This window comes from Saimiri boliviensis, chromosome 5, assembly GCF_048565385.1.
Source record: "Saimiri boliviensis isolate mSaiBol1 chromosome 5, mSaiBol1.pri, whole genome shotgun sequence".
NCBI lineage: Eukaryota > Metazoa > Chordata > Mammalia > Primates > Cebidae > Saimiri > Saimiri boliviensis.
In genome coordinates, this window is record NC_133453.1 from 22,585,282 (window position 1) to 22,605,920 (window position 20,639).

The 20,639-nt window shown below is 47.4% G+C and overlaps 1 protein-coding gene across 6 annotated transcripts in view; it reads right to left on the reverse strand.

Moving 5' to 3' along the window:
* Positions 1–1,539: 1,539 nt before the first annotated feature.
* PLCD4 (phospholipase C delta 4) overlaps positions 1,540–20,639 on the reverse strand; it is a 33,892-nt gene continuing 14,792 nt past the window's right edge. For 2 of the 6 annotated variants that reach the window (XM_074399017.1, XM_074399015.1), the window contains 11 exons: positions 19,470–19,599; positions 18,213–18,444; positions 12,468–12,669; positions 10,302–10,449; positions 9,041–9,193; positions 7,213–7,392; positions 5,514–5,670; positions 5,048–5,164; positions 4,318–4,490; positions 2,798–2,933; positions 1,540–2,454 (listed from right to left, as the gene is read on the reverse strand). In XM_074399017.1, coding sequence (XP_074255118.1) covers positions 2,120–2,454; positions 2,798–2,933; positions 4,318–4,490; positions 5,048–5,164; positions 5,514–5,670; positions 7,213–7,392; positions 9,041–9,193; positions 10,302–10,449; positions 12,468–12,669; positions 18,213–18,444; positions 19,470–19,599 — 1,963 coding nt within the window. In that variant the 3' untranslated portion in view covers positions 1,540–2,119. The remainder of the gene's footprint in view (positions 2,455–2,797; positions 2,934–4,317; positions 4,491–5,047; positions 5,165–5,513; positions 5,671–7,212; positions 7,393–9,040; positions 9,194–10,301; positions 10,450–12,467; positions 12,670–18,212; positions 18,445–19,469; positions 19,600–20,639) is intronic. The other 4 variants (XM_074399020.1, XM_074399019.1, XM_074399018.1 and 1 more) reach the window with 4 other exon arrangements.

A 20,639-nucleotide genomic window follows, 5' to 3' on the forward strand; every position in this document is an offset into this window, starting at 1 on the left:
CTGAAACAGGCCTAGGTCTGCCTTCTCCCTGTCCTTGAGCCTGTCTTGGCCCTTGCTCTGCTCCCTACTTCCAAGCTCCTCTGTCTACCTGTATCTGTAGAGGGAGGATTGCTACCCACTAAAGCCTCCTAGAAGCAGCTTTAGCTCATCATCAATCCTCAGACTGTCTCAGCAGCTGCATTAAGCTGTTGAAGCACAAGGATACTATGGAAAGGCAGATGACTAGCAAGGAGAATCTCCAGTTGAGAATTCTTTAAGTGCCTCATAGTATAATGCTATAGTGCCTTGCTATATAATTGATGATCTAAACTGGGACACACTGGGAAAACTAAAGCGGGTACTATTAATAATTATGCTAGGCCGGGAGCGGTGGCTTACGCCTATAATCCCAACACTTTGGGAGGCCGAGGCGGGCGGATCACAAGGTCAAGAGATCGAGACCATCTGGGCCAACATAGTGAAACCTGTCTCTACCAAAACAATAGAAAATTAGCTGGGCATGGTGGCGTGCACCTGTAGTTGCAGCTACTCGGGAGGCTGAGGCAGGAGAAATGCTTGAACCCAGGAGGTGGAAGTGGCAGTGAGTCGAGACTGCACCACTGCACTCCAGCCTGGAGCCTGGCAACAGAGCGAGACTGTCTCAAAAAAAATAAATAAATAAAAATAATTGTGCTGGGACAACACACATAAACCAGGATGGTTCCAGGCAGACTCTTCAGGAAGGCTGGAACAACACAGCCCACCCTTCGTCTCCTTTTGCCCTGATTTTTTTTTTTAAAAGATGGAATCTTACTCTGTCACCAGGCTGGAGTGCAATGGTGCAAACTCAGCTCAACTGCAACCTCTGCCTCCTGGGTTCAAGCAGTTCTCCTGCCTCAGCCTCCCAAGTAGCTGGGACTACAGGTACTAGCCACCATGCCCAGCTAATTTCTTGTATTTTTTGTAGCGACAGGGTTTCACTGTGTTGGCCAGGATGGTCTTGATCTCTTGACCTTGTGATCCGCCCACCTCAGCCTCCCAAAGTGCTGGGACTACAGGCATGAGCCACCTCACCCAGCCTGCCCTGATTGTTTTTTGTTTTTTTGGGTTTTTTTGAGACGGAGTTTGGCTCTTGTTACCCAGGCTGGAGTGCAATGGCATGATCTCGGCTCACCGCAACCTCCGCCTCCTGGGTTCAGGCAATTCTCCCGTCTCAGCCTCCCGAGTAGCTGGGATTACAGGCGCGTGCCACCATGCCCAGCTAATTTTTTGTATTTTTAGTAGAGACGGGGTTTCACCGTGTTGACCAGGATGGTCTCGATCTCTTGACCTCGTGATCCACCCGCCTCGGCCTCCTAAAGTGCTGGGATTACAGGCTTGAGCCACCGCGCCCGGCCTCCCTGATTGTTAAAAGCCATACTCTGTGTCCTTCCTGTGTAGCATATGCAAGAGGTCTCCTGGGAACCTTTTCTTTCTCTATGTTTTCCTCCAAACTACCCAGATGTCCCCACAACCCTTGTACCTCCCCTTCCTGCCCAACAGTGACAGATCATACTCAAGTCAAATTGGAGAGAGATGTATTTATACCATTGGGGCTAAGGAGGAAGCAGTCGAGTGGGGACTGTGAGTGCTGTGCAGTGTTCTCTTGAGAGTCATAGTACAGTCCTGGGGTCAAGTCTCTCCCTAATTTTTGCCTGGGAAGCCTTGGGCCTTTATTTGTCCTTCCCTTGGCTTTGGGCTTTGAGTAAAGTTGGGGTTTCTCTGTTCCAAACCCTTTTGAATTTCTAGTTGCAATCTGCCTTCGCAAGAGTTGATGGGAAATACCAGTCGTAGATGTTGGTATGGGATTGAGCCTACAGCAAGAGAAAGAAGGGAACTCCAGTATAGAGTACACAAAGGGAAAGGGCAGGAAAGATGCCAAAGGCTTAGGAAAACAAGGGAAGGGAAGAAAAGAAGAGAGAAAAAAGGTGGGAAATGAGGTCCCAGATCTGCTTGTTAGGAAAGAGGAGGTAATTCTGTGCCTAGGAATGCACAATCCAAAGCTTGGTTTCACCACCTCCATTTGTTCTCTAGAGCAGCCTTCCAGGTGTTTCTCACTATCTAAAGCCAGCACACCAACTCTTCCCATGAAGTGCCCAACTCAGGACTCATCCTCCTCCAGGCCTTCCCGGATGCAGATATACACAAAGATGGAAGCTGGGTGGAGGCTGATGCCATCTTTGGAGAGCAGGTGAATGTGGCGATAACCTGGAAGGGCCAGGAGGACAGCATTAGGAAGGCAGCCAGAGTTGGAGTATTGGTCAGGGGTCACAGGGGCTGGCTCACCTTGTTGCATGCAGGTGCAAGGCAGGGTGTACTGACCAATAAAGTCATTTCGGGATTTCCAGTCATAATCCATTACCACAAAACGCAGCATGGCAAGTTCGGGCACCAGCACCCGGAAACATAGTGTCTGCCCCCAGTATGGATTAAAACCTGAATTGATAGGTAGGAAATGAAGAAAAAAGACCATCTTCTTGACTGGGTTGCAGGAAATGAAGAAAAAAGACAATCTTCTTGACTGGGTTGCTTTTCCTGTGTTCTTGTTTAATCTAGGTAGCAATCAGCATTTTACAGGCGAGGAAAAAGGCTCGGAGTAAGCAAGTAATTTGCCCAGGTCACTGGAGCTTTTAAGTGAAGGGCCAGGATTCTTTGTACTGTTCCACACTGCCTCCCATGTGGGTCCATGCAATAACAGACTATACTTAATGGAAGGCAGACTAGAAGGAAAACTAATCATGCTCCCACCCCCACCTCCCCAGCACTGCCAGTTTCTCACCATTGTTGTCCACATAGTTGGTCTCCTGCCGTGCTGTGTCTAGACGGACACCAAAGATCTGCACTCTCACCAGTGGATCCACAATGGACCCCTCTTTGGTCTTGTCCGCTTTGGGGAGTTGCTGACCACTGATCACCTGTAACCAGGGCTCTGGAACCTCACAAGTTCCTGCTCAACCCAGCCCCACCCCACCCTACCCCCAACCCCAGGGGAGGGGAAGCTTTTTGGTTTATATTATCCTCCATGGGGTTTCTTCTAGTACTCTTATGGGCAATTTAAAATGCATCCAAAGGCCAGGTGCAGTGGCTCACACCTGTAATCCCATCATTTTGGGAGGCCAAGGTGGGTGGATCACTTGAAACCAGGAGTTCAAGACCAGCCTGGCCAACATGGTGAAACCCTATCTCCACTAGAAATACAAAATTAGCCAGGCCCAGCTACTCAGAAGGCTCAGATGGGAGGATCAGTTGAACCCAGGAGGTCGAGGTTGCAGTGAGCCAAGGTTATGCCACTGCACTCTAGCCTAGGCAGCAGAGTGAGACTGTCTCTGAATGAATGAATAAATAAATGAATAAATGTTAAAAATGCATCCAGGTAGAAACTTAACAGTTTGAAAGTAGGCATGCTAATAATAGCAGCCTCTTTTTTTTTTTTTTTTTTTTTTCCTCCAAAGAGACATGGTCACAGGCCAGGCACAGTGGCTCACACCTGTAATTCCAGCACTTTGGGAGGCTGAGGCAGGCGGATCATGAGATTAGGAGTTTAAGACCAGCCTGACCAACATGGTGAAGCCTCGTCTCTACTAAAAATAAAAAAATTAGCTGGGCATGGTGGTGCATGCCTGTAATCCCAGCTACTTAGGAAGTCGAGGCAGGAGAATTGCTTGAACCCAGGAGGCAGCGGTTGCAGTGAGCCAAGATCACGCCACTGCACTCCAGCCTGTGTGACAGAATGAAACTGTCTCTAAAAAAGAAAAGACATGATCTCACTCTTGCCCAAGCTGAAATACAGTGGGGTGGTCATAGCTCACAGCAACCTGCAACTCCTTGGCTCAAGTGACCCTCCAGCCTTAGCCTCCTGAGTAGCCAGGACTGTAGTCATGTGCCACCATGTCAGGCTAATTTTTAAATTTTTTGTAGAGACAAGGGTCTCACTGTTGCCCTGGGCTCAAGCAGTCCTCCCGCCTTGGCCTCCAGTGTGCTAGGATTACAGGTGTAAGCTCTCGCTCCTAGCCAGCCCTCTTTTATAGCACTTTCTATGTACCTGGAGTTGTAAGGACTTTATATTAACTGCTATACTCTTATAACCCTATAAAGAAGGTGGTAGTGTTACCCTCATTTTGCAGGTGAGCAGACTGAGGTATGGAGAGGTAAAGGAACTTGCCCAACACTACCAAATTAGGAAATTGTGGTTTGAAGCTAGGCACTGTAAACAGGCTATCCAGCCTCTACATTCCTGTCAGGCCTAGCCACCTCTTCCCCAACTTCTATCCCAGATATCTCAGTTTCTTTCCACTGTACCTGGATTAATAGAGTCTGGGCCTTGAAAGGGCTGATGGGCCTCTCAGGGTCGAAGGAACTCTGGGCATCACGCAGGAAGTCTGGCTTCAGCACATAGCCACAGCCACCATTCTGGCGGAAATACCCATCACAGATGTCCATTTCAAGCCCAGCAGTCTGCATGTTCATGGCCACTGAGGGCCCCAGGAAAAAAGAAGAGCAAGTTCACCATGGAGGCCTTCTAGCCCCTCTTTCAGGGAGTTCAGAAGATGGGGGTCTTGGGTATAAGATGCCTGCTGGTAATACCTCCACTGATAGCATTTCTCAGCCTAGCAATTTTCTTTTTTTTTTTTTTTGAGATGGAGTTCCACTCTTGTTACCCAGGCTAGAGTGCAATGGTGCGATCTCGGCTCACCGCAACCTCAGCCTCCTGGGTTCAAGCAATTCTCCTGCCTCAGCCTCCCAAGTAGCTGGGACTACAGGCACATGCCACCATGCCCGGCTAATTTTTGTTTTTTTTAGTCGAGACGGGGTTTCACCGTGTTGACCAGGATGGTCTCGATCTCTTGACCTCGTGATTCACCTGCCTCGGCCTCCCAAAGTGCTGGGATTATAGGCATGAGCCACCGTGCCCGGCCTTTCAGCCTAGCAATTTTCTTGAGCATTCCCCAACGCAACCTGGCACTAGAGAACTTACTTCCCACCTGCTCCTCCTCCACTCCCTCTTCCCAGTTCCTGCTGGCCTCCTCACCCATCTGGCAGCCTGCACTCCAGAGTTCCTGGGGGTTGTAGTTGGAAGAGTCTGTCCTCAGGCCACTGGGATACACACGGCTTAACTGCCAAGCATTGTGCTGCACAAACTCATTGCCTGTAAAAGGGTATAGAGAGATGGAAGTGGGGTGGAATTTCCCACTTCCCTGGTCCCAAGGACACTGCCTACCCACTTCACTCTTCTTTCCAGCAACTGAAGCTGGCTCCAGAAAGTTTCAGTGTGCCTCTCCACTCTGTTCCATCCAGACCATGTTCTCAGCCTTCTTCCCCCCAGAGCCTTGAGCCACCATTCATAACTCCTCTGCCCTTGCCTGCTCTGAGGAGTTTCTGAAGTCCTTCATCTCTCCTTAGCTACCTTGTCTTTTTTCTTGGGACTTACCTGCCAGTTTCTCAGGCCTGAACCTATCCATCCCACTTCCCTCCCCATCCTCCATTTTGGTCCTGACCAGCCTCCTTGATGAGGCGCTTGGCCTTGGTTTCAGAGAAAGATGATATCTCGTAGAAGTGGTAGTGCTCTTTTGAATGTGTGAAGCTGCGGAATGAGACAGACTTCAAGTAGATAACCAGGGAAGAGAGAGCTGGACACAAGATGAGCTTGGATTTCTGGAGATAAGATGGAAAAGAAGATGAAATTGAACCCTCAGCAGTCTGAGAGAAGCTAATAGCCATCCAACCTAAGCCTCTGCCCACTGCCTCCCCACTGTGTTCTCCCTCCTGCCTCACCTGCTGGGACAAGAGAAGGGACTCAGGCTTGGAAATAGTAGCCTGGGCCGTAATCTGACAACAGATAGACGGACAAAACAGCGGGCACGTCACAACCTGGGGGTGGGAGTGGGAATAAAGGCAGTCTGCATGTACTGCTGGGATCAGCGTCAGCCTCTGGACTTGTGTTTGCTCTATGGTATATCCTGGGTAACAGGTTTTTAATTTATTATTGAACAGAGAGGCATCATTCTCCCTCCCTCTCTTTTAAAACAAAGGAAGAATCATCTTTGGTCAAGATGTACATGAATCCAGACAGATGTGCCAAGGTATGCAAATGGTCATGGAAGTCACACCTGGAAGGACGTGAGGGTCCCAGAGTAATATCTTTGGATTTGTCTCCTGAATTCCCATTTCCATCCCTAGACATGGCAGCAGGTTAGACACCACAGCCCCAGAAGGAAGAGGATAAGCTAGGAGTCAGTCAGCTGAGTGAGCCACGCCAGTGCACAAGAGGGAGAAAGGCAGACTTCAAACGGGGATCTTGGAGGCGCCACCAATGGCATCCCTTCTCCTCTGCCTCCCTTCCCCATAGGGAGATGGACCACCTAGCACAGCCTTCTTAGAGCCTTCACCTTCGCCACCTCAAAGCACTCTCCTTCCTGCTCCTCTGGCTACTGCTGGCTCTTCCTAACACTCACCCTTTCCAAGAAGCTTTCTCTAACTATGCCCAATAATGTTACACATACAAACACACACAACCTCATCCCTGGTTTTTAAACTGGCCTTTAAGAAGACCAAGAAGGTCGGGAGCGGTGGCTCATGCCTGTAATTCCAGCACTTTGGGAGTCCGAGGCGGGTGGATCACAAGGTCAGGAGGCCAAGACCAGCCTGGCCAAGATGGTGAAACCCCATGTCTACTAAAAATACAAAAAAAAATTAGCCTGGCATGGTGGCAGGCACCTGTAATCCCAGCTACTCAGGAGGCTGAGGCAGGAGAATCACTTGAACCTGGGGGCTAGAGGTTACAGTGAGCCGAGATCGCGCCACTGCACTCCAGCAGCCTGGGTGACAGAATGAGACTCTATCTCAAAAAAAAAACGAGAAGTACAAAAATGCCTCAGGAGTCACTGGGACACCCAGGAGAGAGCCAAGTGGGTGCTTCAATTAGGATAGTTCTGCATTTATCTATTTTGTATAAGATTTCATTAAAAAAAAAAATGTATGGCCCAAAAAAGTTGGAAAGCCACTGCAATATACCTGTATATGGCAATATAGAATATACAGTGATGCCATGTATGCATTCTTACATCTCCTTCATTGGGACGAAAGGTCATTGCTCCTTGGCCCTGCACCTTGCCTGGCTCTAATCCCTTCACAAACAGGCCCTCAGCTTGTGCAAGTTGACTAAATGCCACAGCAGGAAGATCACTCCTGGCTTACCTTCTTTTTGTCCTTACTCTGAAGATTCTGCTCCTGGGGCTCAGGCTCAAACTGGGACTCCAGCACCAATTCTGACTCCTGCTCACCCTCCAGCTCAGGTTCTGGTTCCTCTTCCTCATACTCCAGGTCTTCCTCAAATGTTAACTTCTTCCCCTTCACCAGGATTTTCCTCCGAAGCTCCTAGAGGACCAAAATGAAGGGGCCTGTCTACCTGTCTGCTTTGGGGTCTTCCTGGGAATCATGCTGGTTTCATTGTTCTCAAAGGCAGAAGAAGTGAGTGAGTGGTTGCAGTTCCCAAGGGAAGAGATGAACTCATTGATAAAGACAATTGGAATTCCCATATTGTTAAGCAAACTTTTAACATCTCTATCCATATGGAAAATAATATATATGGTCTCCTACCACACATTTGACACACTATTTCTTATAGATTAAAGATTTACATGTCAGTATAAAGAACCTAAGAATATGAGAAGAAAATAGATAATCTTTTTGAATAATCTTATTGTGGGAAAGCCTTTAGAAAGATGACTTGAGGCTGGGCGCGGTGGCTCACACCTGTAATCCAAGCACTTTGGGGGCCAAGGTGGGAAGATCACAAGGTCAGGAGTTCAAGACCAGCCTGACCAACATGGTGAAAACTCATCTCTACTAAACATACAAAAACTAGCCAGGTGTGTGGTATGTGCCTGTAATCCCAGCTACTCCGGAGGATGAGGCAGGAGACTCGCTTGAACCCGAGAGATGAAGGTTGCAGTGAGCCAAGATCGTGCCACTGCACTCCAGCCTGGGTAACAGAGCAAGACTACATCTCAAAAAAAAAAAAAAAAAAAAAAAAAAAAAAAGAAAGAAAGAAAAAGAAACATAACTTGAAAATCAGGGCTGGCTGTGGTGGCTCACACCTGTCATCCCAGCACCTTGGAAGGCCAAGAAGGGTGGATCACCTGAGGTCAAGGGTTCGAGACCAGCCTGGCTAATGTGATGAAACCTCGTATCTACCAAAATACAAAAATTAGCCAGATGTGGCGGTGCATGCCTATGATCCCAACTACTCGGGAGGCTGAGGTAGGAGAATCGCTTGAACCCGGGAGGTGGAGGTTGCAGTGAGCTGAGATTGCACCATTGCACTCCAGCCTGGGTGACAAGAGTGCAACTCCATTTCAAAAAAAAAAAAAGCCGGGCGCGGTGGCTCAAGCCTGTAATCCCAGCACTTTGGGAGGCTGAGGCGAGTGGATCACGAGGTCAGGAGATCGAGACCATCCTGGTCAACATGGAGAAACCCCGTCTCTACTAAAGGTGCAAAAAATTAGCTGGGCATGGTGGCGCGTGCCTGTAATCCCAGCTACTCCGGAGGCTGAGGCAAGAGAATTGCCTGAATCCAGGGGGCGGAGGTTGCGGTGAGCCGAGATCGCGCCATTGCACTCCAGCCTGGGTAACAAGAGCGAAACTCCGTCTCAAAAAAAAAAAAAATTATTGATAACTGGTTGTTATGGGAGAGGTTGGGATTATGATGGGAGGGGAGATTTCCCTTTATATTGTTTGTATACTCCACAACTATGAGCTACCAGGAAAAAAAATCAAGATCTTCCATTGAGAAAAGAAATAACATAAATTGTTGATTTAAAACATAGAGAACTATAAATAGAATTCTGTGTTCATAGATTTTTTTTAAAGTTAAAAGTTGTCTCCAAGGATCTAAGGACATTAAAGAGCAAGATGGGCCATCCGAGGATAGAAAGAAGGGAACAGAGGGGCATAGAGGAAGGAGCCCAGATGGAGGAATACAGAAGCCATAGCAGAGCCTGGGCTGGAGGAACAGTGTCCCTACCTCAGGTGAGGGAAGCTGATTGGGTAGCAGCCCATCCAAGGTGGTGCTCAGCAGCTGCTCCCCCAGGATCTCAGTCAGATGGCGGGCCATGGTCTGCTGCTGCTCCCAGCTGCAGTGGTTCTCCAGGGACAAGATAACTGGGTAGTCTGATGTCTGGTGGTGAGGGGAGGGAATGGTGGATTCAGAGGGGTTTTTTTTGTTTGTTTTTTGTTTTTAAAGACAGGGTTTCACCATGTTGGTCAAGCTGGTCTTGAACTCCCGACCTCAGGTGATACACCTGCGTTGGCCTCCAAAGTGCTTGGATTACAGGCGTGAGCCACCACACCTGGCCTGGATTGAGCGTTCTAAAACACTGCAACCTACTTCTCCAAGTACCTGCTTCCTAGGCCTCCCTACTTACTGACTCAAATGGGTACCCTGATGGCTAAACTCAACTCCATCACAGGATTCAGTGAGATCTTGCTGGGTCTGGCACCCATGCCCGGGACACTGTCCACATCTGAAGACATTTTCGCATCTTGGGATCCCAAATCTCATGCCCGTGCTCAGTCTGACATGCCAGTTTTCAGGCTCTGAGTGGGAAGGCCAGGCCACATTCCCTGGTTAGGTGTTCACATTGCACTCTCATGCTTTCATTCTCCAGATTCCTGTTCTTCAGCCCTACTCACCACTATCTCTGTGTCTCCTATCCACCCTCTTCCAGAAGGGTGATAGAATTTGTTAGAAGTAATAGTTTCTTTCTTTTTTTTTTTTTTTGAGATGGAGTTTCGCTCTTGTTACCCAGGCTGGAGTGCAATGGCGCGATCTCGGCTCACCGCAACCTCCGCCCCCTGGGTTCAGGCAATTCTCCTGCCTCAGCCTCCGGAGTAGCTGGGATTACAGGCATGCGCCACCATGCCCAGCTAATTTTTGTATTTTTAGTAAAGACAGGGTTTCACCATGTTGACCAGGACGGTCTCGATCTCTTGACCTCGTGATCCACCCGCCTCAGCCTCCCAAAGTGCTGGGATTACAGGCTTGAGCCACTGCGCCCGGCTTAGAAGTAATAGTTTCTAACCATAAGGACTTGCCTCCATAGCTACTAATTATTAGGAACATGTCCAGCACTTATTCATAATCAGCCTTTAATATTTGGCTGACAAGTTACAGTTAAATCCTCTTTTGATGGAACTTCCCCTGTACTCCACCCTCCCCAGACCCAGAGCTGGTCGCTCTTCCCTCAGTCCTTCTGGCCTCACCAGTGTCCCCAACCTGGGACTACTACCTGGAAAGCATACTGTGCTACTGTGGCCACGACATCTTTGAACAGGATGCGGGAGGTCAGGGTGTGTCCGTGGTAAACAATAGGTTCCCCATTAGGTCCATCCCATACATCCACCTCCACGCAGCGGCACCCCCGTTTCAGGGCCCTGAAAGAACCCCCCACCCCAGAAATAGGAGAGGTCAATATCTGATCTACCTAGGGACTCTCTCCCCACTCTGGAGAGAACAGTGCTAACCAGCACTTACCCATCCAGACCCCTTCAAGCTACGTCTGCATAGAGCCTTCTCTGTCCACGGGGACACTGGTGCAAGCTCATGCTGATCTCCACCCATACTTCAGCCCACCCGACTCACAGTCCTTTCATAGCAACCTATCACACATTGCCTCATGATGCTTTTGGTGTTCTGGTTTTATTTACTTATTTTTTTTTATTTTTTTGAGACACAGTCTTGCTCTGTTGCCTAGGCTGGAGTGTGGTGGCGCAATCTCGGCTCACTGCAACCTCCAACTCCCAGGCTCAAGCGATTCTCTTGCATTAGCCTCCAGAGTAGCTGGGACTACAGGCACACACCACCACACCTGGCTAATTTTTTTGTGTCTTAGTAGAGACAGAGTTTCACCATGTTGCCCAGGCTGGTCATGAACTCCTGAGCTCAGGCAATCCGCCCGCCTTGGCCTCTCAAAGTGCTGGGATTACAGGCGTGAGCCACTATGTCTGGCTGAGACAGGGTCTTAATCTGTCACCCAGGCTAGAGTGCAGTGGTGCGATCATGGCTCACTGCAGCCTTGACCTCCCAGGCTCAAGCAATCCTCCCACCTCAGCCTCCCAAGTAGCTGGGACTACAAGCACACATCACCATGCCTGGCCAATTTTTGTATTCTTTGTAGAGCCGAAGTCTCACTGTGTTGCCCAGCCTGATCTCGAACTCCTGGGCTCAAGCGATCTCCTACCGTAGGCCTTCCAAGATGCTGGAATTACAGGCATAAGCCACAGTGTCTGATTCCTATACAACACCTTGGTTATTCAAACTCTCAGTAAATTTACACCTTAATTTCTCAGCTAGACTTCCTAAGGTGGAAACTATATGTTCCACTCATCATTGTGTCCCTTGAAGCTACTAGTTCAGTTGCTGGCAATACAAAGAGATCTTGACTATTCAATCTAATCCATGATTAGTCACAATAAAAGCAGCTACTGTTCATTAGCTATTGACTTATGGATTATCTCTTTACAGCAACCCAGACAGAATAGGCACTGTTACCATCCCCATTTCATAGATGGATAAATAGGAATGGAACTTACTATTAGAGGTTAAATACTTATCCCCAGAGGCTGGGCACAGTGACTCACACATGTAATCCCAGCATGAGTTTTGGGAGGCCAAGGTGGGCAGATCACGAGGTCAAGAGATCGAGACCATCTTGGTTAACAGAGTGAAACCTTGTCTCTACTAAAAATACAAAAAATTAGCTGGGCGTGGTGGTGGGAGCCTGTAGTCCCAGCTACTAGGGAGACTGAAGCAGGAGAATCGCTTGAACCAAGGAGGCAGAGGTTGCAGTGAGCCAAGATTGCGCCACTGCATTCCATCCCAGAAGACATAGCAAGACTTGGTCTCAAAAAATTTAAAAAATATAGCCCCAGAGTACCAAGTGAGGGAGCTAGGATATGACTTCAGATGGTCTCACTCTAGAACTTATATTTTAAACTCCTATTCTCTATTGCCTTCCATTCAACAATTTATTTATTTGTTCAATATAAGTCTGTCAGGGCCTCTGAGTTCCCGAGTCTCATAGCTTGTGAAAGAGAAGTTCTGTTTACCCATATGGTTTCTTTTTTTTTTTTTTTTTTTTTTTTTTAAGGCGGGGTTTCACCATGTTGGTCAGGCTGGTCTTGAACTCCCGACCTCAGGTGATCCGCCCGCCTTGGCCTCCAAAGTGCTTGGATTACAGGCATGAGCCACCATGCCCGGCCCTTACCCATACGGTTTCATTACCATTCTCCCACCAGTCTTCAATATCTCCTCCAAGGGTTCCAGGTATCTAGGGCTCCTCAGCCCCTAAACCCCCGCAACACTGTCCCCATCTGTTAGACACTGACGGCTCTCCTCACTTTCCTACATGGTCCCTCTCATGAGTTGGACTGTTTCTCTACCACCACTGCACCGTATGTATCCCTCGACGCTGCTCTGGCCACAAAGCTGATCCCCCACTAGGTAGGTGTTGTGAGAGGAGCAGATGAAGTAGTGGTTCAAGGGCTGAGTCATATCCTGATAGATGGGGAGGCAGGCTGGGTTGAAGATGTCTCCATCCTTAGAGCAGAGGTAGCTGAGGAAGCCATCCATGCTCAGCACATGCCGCAGTTTGCCTGGAGTGTGGATAGGGGAACACTAGAGTGAGAAGCTCTGAATGGGAACATCCCAGCCCATCCTTCATCCCACCCCATCCAGAGTCCTGCCTTTCAGATGGCATCCATTCCCAGCCTTTAGATCCCAAACCTGCCCCACCTAGTGTGTATCATTTCAATCATTCCCACCCTCAAAGAATGTTAAAGGAAATAGTTAAGGTCATTCGAGTCCCGTGCTCTCTAACGGAACTTCCTATAATGAAATAAATGTCTTTTTAAAAACTTTTTAGGGGTCTTTTTTTATGCTACAGTACTAAGGAGAAAAATGTTTTATTCTGCAATGTCATATATAGTAGCCTTTAGCCATATGTGGCTACTGAGCACTTGAAATGTAGTTTGTGTAACTGAGGAACTGAATTTTAAATTTTATTAGATTTTCGTTAATTTATTTTATTTATTTTTATTTATTTTATTTATTTGTTTTTTTATTTTTATTTTTTTGAGACGGAGTTTCGCTCGTTACCCAGGCTGCAGTGCAATGGCGCGATCTCAGCTCACCGCAACCTCCGCCTCCTGGGTTCAAGCAATTCTCCTGCCTCAGCCTCCTGAGTAGCTGGGATTACAGGCACGCTCCGCCCTGCCCAGCTAATTTTTTGTATTTTTAGTAGAGACGGGGTTTCACCATGTTGACCAGGATGGTCTCGATCTCTTGACCTCGTGATCCACCCGCCTCGGCCTCCCAACGTGCTGGGATTACAGGCTTGAGCCACCGAGCCCGGCTATTTTTTTTTTTTTTTTTTTTTTTTAGACGGAGTTTCGCTCTTGTTACCCAGGCTGGAGTGTAATGGCGTGATCTCAGCTCACTGCAACCTCCGCCTCCTGGGTTCAGGCAATTCTCCTGCCTCAGCCTCCTGAGTAGCTGGAATTACAGGCACGTGCCACCATGCCCAACTAATGTTTTGTATTTTTAGTAGAGACGGGGTTTCACCATGTTGACCTGGATGGTCTTGATCTCTTGACCTCGTGATCCACCCGCCTCGGCCTCCCAAAGTGCTGGGATTACAGGCTTGAGCCACCGCGCCCGGCCCCCCGATTTTCATTAATTTAAATTTAAATAGCCAAATGGAGCTCCCAGTTACTATAATGGACAACATCCAAAACGCAATTTTTTTTTTTTTTTTGAAATAGACTTTTGGCATTGTTGCCCAGGCTGGAGTGCAATAACTTGATCTTGGCTCACTGCAACCTCCGCTTGTCGGGTTCAAGCAATTCTCCTGTCTCAGCCTCCCGAGTAGCTGAGATTACAGGCATGCACCACCACACTCAGCTAATTTTGTTTATTTCTATTTTTTTAGAGCTGGGGTTTCACCATGTTGGTCAGGCTGGTCCAAAACTCCTAACCTCATGATCTGCCCACCCAAGCCTCCCAGAGTGCTGGGATTACAGGCATGAGGCACTGTGTGGCCCCAAAGGACTAATTCTTCATAGCTGGGGAAATTGAGATCCAGAGAATCAAAGTCAAAGACTTAGTGACATGGCCAAGCTACCTGTATTTTCTTCCTCGGGCTGTATACCTGCGACTAATTATGGCCTGAGGGTTTCTTCTTACTCTCTTTGTTCCCATATGATGTACTGATGCACATTTTTTCAACATTCTCTTAGACTACACTTCCATCGAGGAACGGGCCCTGTTACTCTCCATAACTCTCACCCATCTCAGTATGAGTTTTACACAATAGTGACTAATAGTTATCAACCACTCACTCTATGCCCAGGGCATTACATGCAGCATCTCACTAATGTTCTCTCTAACGTGATGAAGTAGATGTAATATAATTTGCCGTGAGAGGTTAGGTAACTTGTTCCAGGTCTCTTAATTAGTAAGTGTAGAAGCTGGGATTTGAATCCAGGCAGCCAGGTGTCAGAGCCATGCCCTGCACCACTGGACTGTGCGGTCTCACTGAGAATAATGTTGCTACAAGGACGCTCACCTGTTAGGTAAAACAACCTCACTCTCATGCCCAGCTTCCTTGCTCCAGGTTTCACAAAACCTGGAGATGGTGTAGAATGACAGAAAGTTGGGCAGGAAATTTCTCTTTTTTTTTTTTTTTTTTGAGACAGAGTCTTGCTCTGTCACCCAGGCTGAATGCAGTGGCACGATAACAGCTCACTGAAGCTTTGACCTCCCAGCTCAAGCAATCCTCTTACCTCAGCCTTTGAATTGGCTGGGTCTGCAGGAATGCACCACCACACCTGGGTAATTTTTTTTTTTTTTTTTTAGATATGGGGGTCTCACTATGTTGCCCAGGCTGGTCTTGAACTCTTGGACTCAAGCTGTACTCCTGCCTCAGCCTCTCAAAGTGCTGATATTACAGGCATGAGCTACCACATCTAGTGGAAATTTCATTCTTTTTGTTTGTTTGTTTTTGAGATGGAGTCTTGCTCTGTCACCCAGGCTGGAGTGCTGTGGTTCAATTTTCACTCACTGCAACCTCTGCCTCCCAGTTCAAGTGATTCTCCTGCCTCAGCCTCTCAAGGAGCTCAAATTACAGATGCCCACCACCATGCCCAGCTAATTTTTGTATTTTTAGTAGAGACAGAGTTTCACCATGTTGGCCAGGCTGGTCTCGAACTCCTGACCTCAAGTGATCTGCCCACCTCAGCCTCCCAAAATCCTGGGATTACAGACATGAGTCACTGTGCCTGGCCAGGAAGTTTCCTTCTTGACCATAGCAACTCAAATCACTCAGATAAATTTACAGTTGCCAGATACATTTCATGTGCATTATTTCATTTGATCATCAATTATTTGACAAATGAGGAAACTGAGTTAGTTAGCTTAAGTGACTTGCCCACGGTTATGCAGTTAATAAGAAGCACAGTGGAGACTTGAGTCCGAGGTTTTTTTGTTTTTTTTTTTGAGACGGAGTTTCACTCTTGTTACCCAGGCTGGAGTGCAATGGCGTGATCTCCGCTCACTGCAACCTCCGCCTCCTGGGTTCAGGCAATTCTCCTGCCTCCGCCTCCTGAGTAGCTGGGATTACAGGCACGCGCCACCATGCCCAGCTAATTTTTTGTATTTTTAGTAGAGACGGGGTTTCACCATGTTGACCAGGATGGTCTCGATCTCTTGACCTCGTGATCCACCCACCTCGGCCTCCCAAAGTGCTGGGATTACAGGCTTGAGCCACCGCGCCCGGCCTGAGTCCAAGGTTTTTTGACTGATACTATAATCTGTGGCCAGAGTATAGTATCTGATTGTCAAGTGCAAGGGAAGGAAACACTAAGAGAGGTGGGGGTTGAAAGAAATGTAACTGATGTTTACTGGATCCTGCACTGGGAACAGAAGATCCTATTTTCTCTTTTTCTTTCTTTCCTTCCTTCCTTCTTTCCTTTTTTCTTTCTTTTTTTGAGACAGAGTCTTGCTCTGTTACCAGGCTGGAGTGCAGTGGTGCAATCTTGGCTCACTGCAACCTCCACCTCCTGGGTTCAAGCGATTCTTCCACCTCAGCCTCCCGAGTAGCTGGGACCACAGGCGCATGCCACCACACCTGGCTAATTTTTGTATTTTTTTAGTAGAGACAGGGTTTCACCATGTTGGCCAGGATGGTCTTGATCTCTTGACCTCATGATCCAACCACCTCAGCCTCCCAAAGTGCTGGGATTACAGGCGTGAGCCACCATGCCCGGCCTTTCTTTCTTTCTTTCTTTTTTTATTTCTTTTTTCTTTTTTGTTGTTTTGAGACAGTCTTGCTCTGTCACCCAGGCTGGAGTGCAGTGGTGCAATCTTGGTTTACTGCAACCTCTGCCTCCCGCGTTCAAGTGATTTTCCTGTCTCAGCCTCCAGAGTAACTGGGATTACAGGCTCCTGCTACCATACCCGGCTGATTTTTTGTGTTGTTAGTAGAGACGGGGTTTCACCCTCTTGGCCAGGCTGTTCTCAAACTCCTGACCTGAGGTGATCTGCCTGCCTTGGCCTCCCAGAATGCTAGGATTACAGATGTGAGCCATCACACTCAACCTACAACCTCTGCTCTATTCTGAACACCCGAACAAATCTGAAATAACTGACTCTAATGTTTTCTGTTTGACTCTAAGTTTCATGAGGGCAGTGTCCTTGCTTGATCTAGGCACTAATGTATCTCTGGTGCCTAGCATAGGTCCTGATACATTATAGGAACTCAATAAGCATTCACTGTAGTAATGAATGAATAAATGGTGAATGAATGAATGAAAGGGAGTAAGAGTTTAGACCCAGAAAACCTGGATCATTTGTCCAGCTCTCATTCGTTCCATCTCTTGTCCTTATTCTCAAGAGAGGCACCAGCTAAGACTCAGATGACTTGGATTTGAATCTCAGTTCCTCTCTCATTAGCTGTTGGCTTTGAGCAAGTCATTGAATCTTTCTAAACTTAAGTTTTCCTCTTTTATACAACTGACTTAATAACAGGACCTATTTCAACAGGTCATTGTATTAGAAAATGTACATAAGATATTAGTGCATTATGGGATACGCAGTAAAGGGCCAATACAGATTATTGTTGGCCAGGCACGTTGGCTCACGCCTGTATTCCCAGCACTTTGGGAGGCCGAGGCAGGCGGATTGTGAGGTCAGGAATTCAAGACCAGCCTGACCAACACAGTGAAACCCCCTCTCTACTAAAATGACAAAAATTAGCTGGGCGTGGTGGTGGGTGCCTGTAATCCCAGCTACTTGAGAGGCTGAGACAGAAGAATCACTTGAACCTGGGAGGCAGAGGTTGAAGTGAGTGAAGATCGCACCATTGCACACCAGCCTGGGTGACAAAGCAAGACTCCATCTCAAAAAAGAGAAAAAAAAAGATTACTGTTGATTTACAAGGTTGTACAGAGAACTTAATGAAATGAGGAATGTGTAAGTTCCTTGTAAATAATTTATTATTGATGTAAATTTCTCACACCTTGAGGGGAATGGAGGGCAGGAAGAAACTTTGAAGACCAAGAGGATATATTTCAGCTGCACTTGTTAAAAGCTAAATAACTGGCCTCCTTATCATTCTTCCAGCCAGGGACTAACTGGCTTTCTGGCTCAGGGGCTTAGAGACCCAAGAACCCCTTGGAGAACTGAAGACAACCCAGGAAGGGGCAGAGAGCCAACATTTAAAGGAACAGCAAACAGGAACCATGAATGAACCAGAGGAAAAGGAATCATTTGCACTAGAGAAGAGGCCAAAGCAAGAGGATCAACGGTTTCCGTTTCCACTGAGGGCAAAGCTGGTATCAGGGAGAACTTGAAAGTAAAGGGTATGAAATATGAGCATAGTGGAGGAATGGGGAGTCATGGGATCTTCCTCCTGAGAAATCTAGCACCTCAGAGGAAACCTGTCTTGTCTGAACAGGGAACGCCTGCTCTCCTTCAGGAGGCGTGGTTAAATGAGATGATTGGGCAGGGGTCAGGATAGGGGTAGGCTCAACCTTCTCAACCTTCTCTCAGTTAAGCAGAGGACCTCTTGTCTCTGGACCTTGTAATCATGCCCCTCTCTCCAACCCCTACATCTGGTGCCTCCCCACCTGATTCCTCTTACCACTGTCTGAAGGTTCATAGCGGTCAATGAGTTCCAGAGCAAGATCAGAGGTGCAGTCTCTTTCCTTCTGCTCCTCTCGGAGGAAATCCAAAAATTCCAGCAGAGTCAGCTTCTGCCCATCAGCTGAAAAACTTTCAAATAGTTCCTGCACCTCAGCACGTTTAGTCAATGCCTTATAGAACTGTACAAATTCTTCTCCTTCCAGAGTCCCAGACTGGGATGTGTCTGCTTCCTGCAATAAAGGGTTTAGGAGAGAGTGAATGAACCTTTTAATGGGAAATGTTATGACCTTTTTCTTTTAATTTAAAAAGAAATGTTTTTAATTTTTGTGGATACATAGTAGGTGTATCTATTTATACGTAAATTAGATGTTTTGATATAGGCATGCAATTTGAAATAAGCACATCTCCGAAAGTGGAAAATGTTACGATCTTTTTTTTTTTTTTTTTAGACAAAGTCTCCCTCTGTCGCCAGGCTGGAGTGCAGTGGCGCGATCTCGGCTCACTGCAACCTCCGCCTCCCAAGTTCAAGCGATTCTCCTGCCTCAGCCTCCCGAGTAGCTGGGACTACAGGCATGTGCCACTGTGCCCAGCTAATTTTTGTATTTTTAGTAGAGACAGGGTTTCACCCATGTTGGCCAGGATGGTCCCAATCTCCTGACCTTGCCTCAGCCTCCCAAAGTGCTGGGATTACAGGCATGAGCCACCATGCCTGGCTGGAAATACGATCTTGACTTGTACTGTAAGAGCAATCTTACAGGCAGATATATGCAAACATGTTTCCATAAAACTCCCACGGAACTCCTAACATTTAGTATTCATAAAATAAATCACTTCCTAAGAGGCAAAATTTTAGCCATACCATTTGCTACTAGAAAAAATTTTCAATTAGAAATAGTTACATTTCCCAAAGGCCCCTAAAAGGTCAGAAGATCCCTCCTCCTATTTACTCACATTCCAGCTGGGGTTTTCCATTGTTCTAGGCACCTGTGAAATTCTGGCCATGGACAGAGAGGTCTTTGAGGTCCAACAGAATAACATATTGTTATTTACCTTTCATAGAATTATGACTTTTCAACAAGGCTGAAAGGCAAGAATCACCCCCTACACTTCCCATTGAGCATAGGGCATTGAGCCTAGTACTCAGGGCACAGAGCAGAAATTTAACAATTGAGTGTTTCAGACTGGGGTCTGAGGACTTGTGGCCCAATGAAATGTGGCCTGGTTGGCTGCTGGAAATCCTTCCCTGCAGACTCACCTGAAAAAGACTGAAGGCATATTCTTGGTCCATTTCCACATTCATTAGGTGCAGTAACCGCTGAACTTCTTGGAAAGTCATCTTACCATCCTGATTTTTGTCTCCACGCTGAAACCAGTCACTCAGCCATCCAGGTCTGAGTCAAGGCAAAAGCACTAATATATGTGTTTGTGTGTGCACATTCATCCACTGAAATCTCTCCCGTCTTTCCTGCCAGTCTCTCCCCAGTGCCAATCAATTCTACACACAGCTTCTAGAATAATCTCTCCAGAGCACCAATCGATCTTGTTACTGCATGACCCAGGCACCTGCAGGGACCTCCCTGTTGCCTGCAGAAAGAAATCCATATTCTGGCCAGGCGCGATGGCTCACGCCTGAAAACCCAGCACTTTGGGAGGCCAAGGTGGGTGGATCACCTGAGATCAGGAGTCTCAAGACCAGACTGGCCAACATGGCGAAATCCCATCCCTATGAAAAATACAAAAAAATTAGCTGGGTATGGTGGCACACACCTGTAGTCCCAGCTACTAGGGAGGCTGAGACATGAGAATTGCTTGAACCAGGGAGGCAGAGGTTGCATGGAGCAGAGACTGCACCACTGCATTCCAGCCTGGGTGATGGAGTGAGATTCTGTCTCAAAAAAAAAAAAAATTATTTTGAATATCTGCAGTGATCTAAGTATCATAATACTTCTATGGCACTTAAATTATTTACATAGGCTGGGCACAGAGGCTCATGCCTATAATCTCAGCACTTTGGGAGGCTAAGGAGGATCATTTGAGCCCAGGAGTTTGAGGCCAGTCTTTGCAATATTGTAAGGCCCTGTCTCTATTTAAAAATATATATATTGCCGGGCGCGGTGGCTCAAGCCTGTAATCCCAGCACTTTGGGAGGCCGAGGCGGGTGGATCACAAGGTCAAGAGATCGAGACCATCCTGGTCAACATGGTGAAACCCCGTCTCTACTAAAAATACAAAAAATTAGCTGGGCATGGTGGCACGTGCCTGTAATCCCAGCTACTCAGGAGGCTGAGGCAGGAGAATTGCTTGAACCCAGGAGGTGGAGGTTGCGGTGAGCCGAGATGGCTCCATTGCACTCCAGCCTGGGTAACAAGAGCGAAACTCCGTCTCAAAAAAAAAAAAAAAAAAAAAGAAAGAAAAAGAAAAGAAA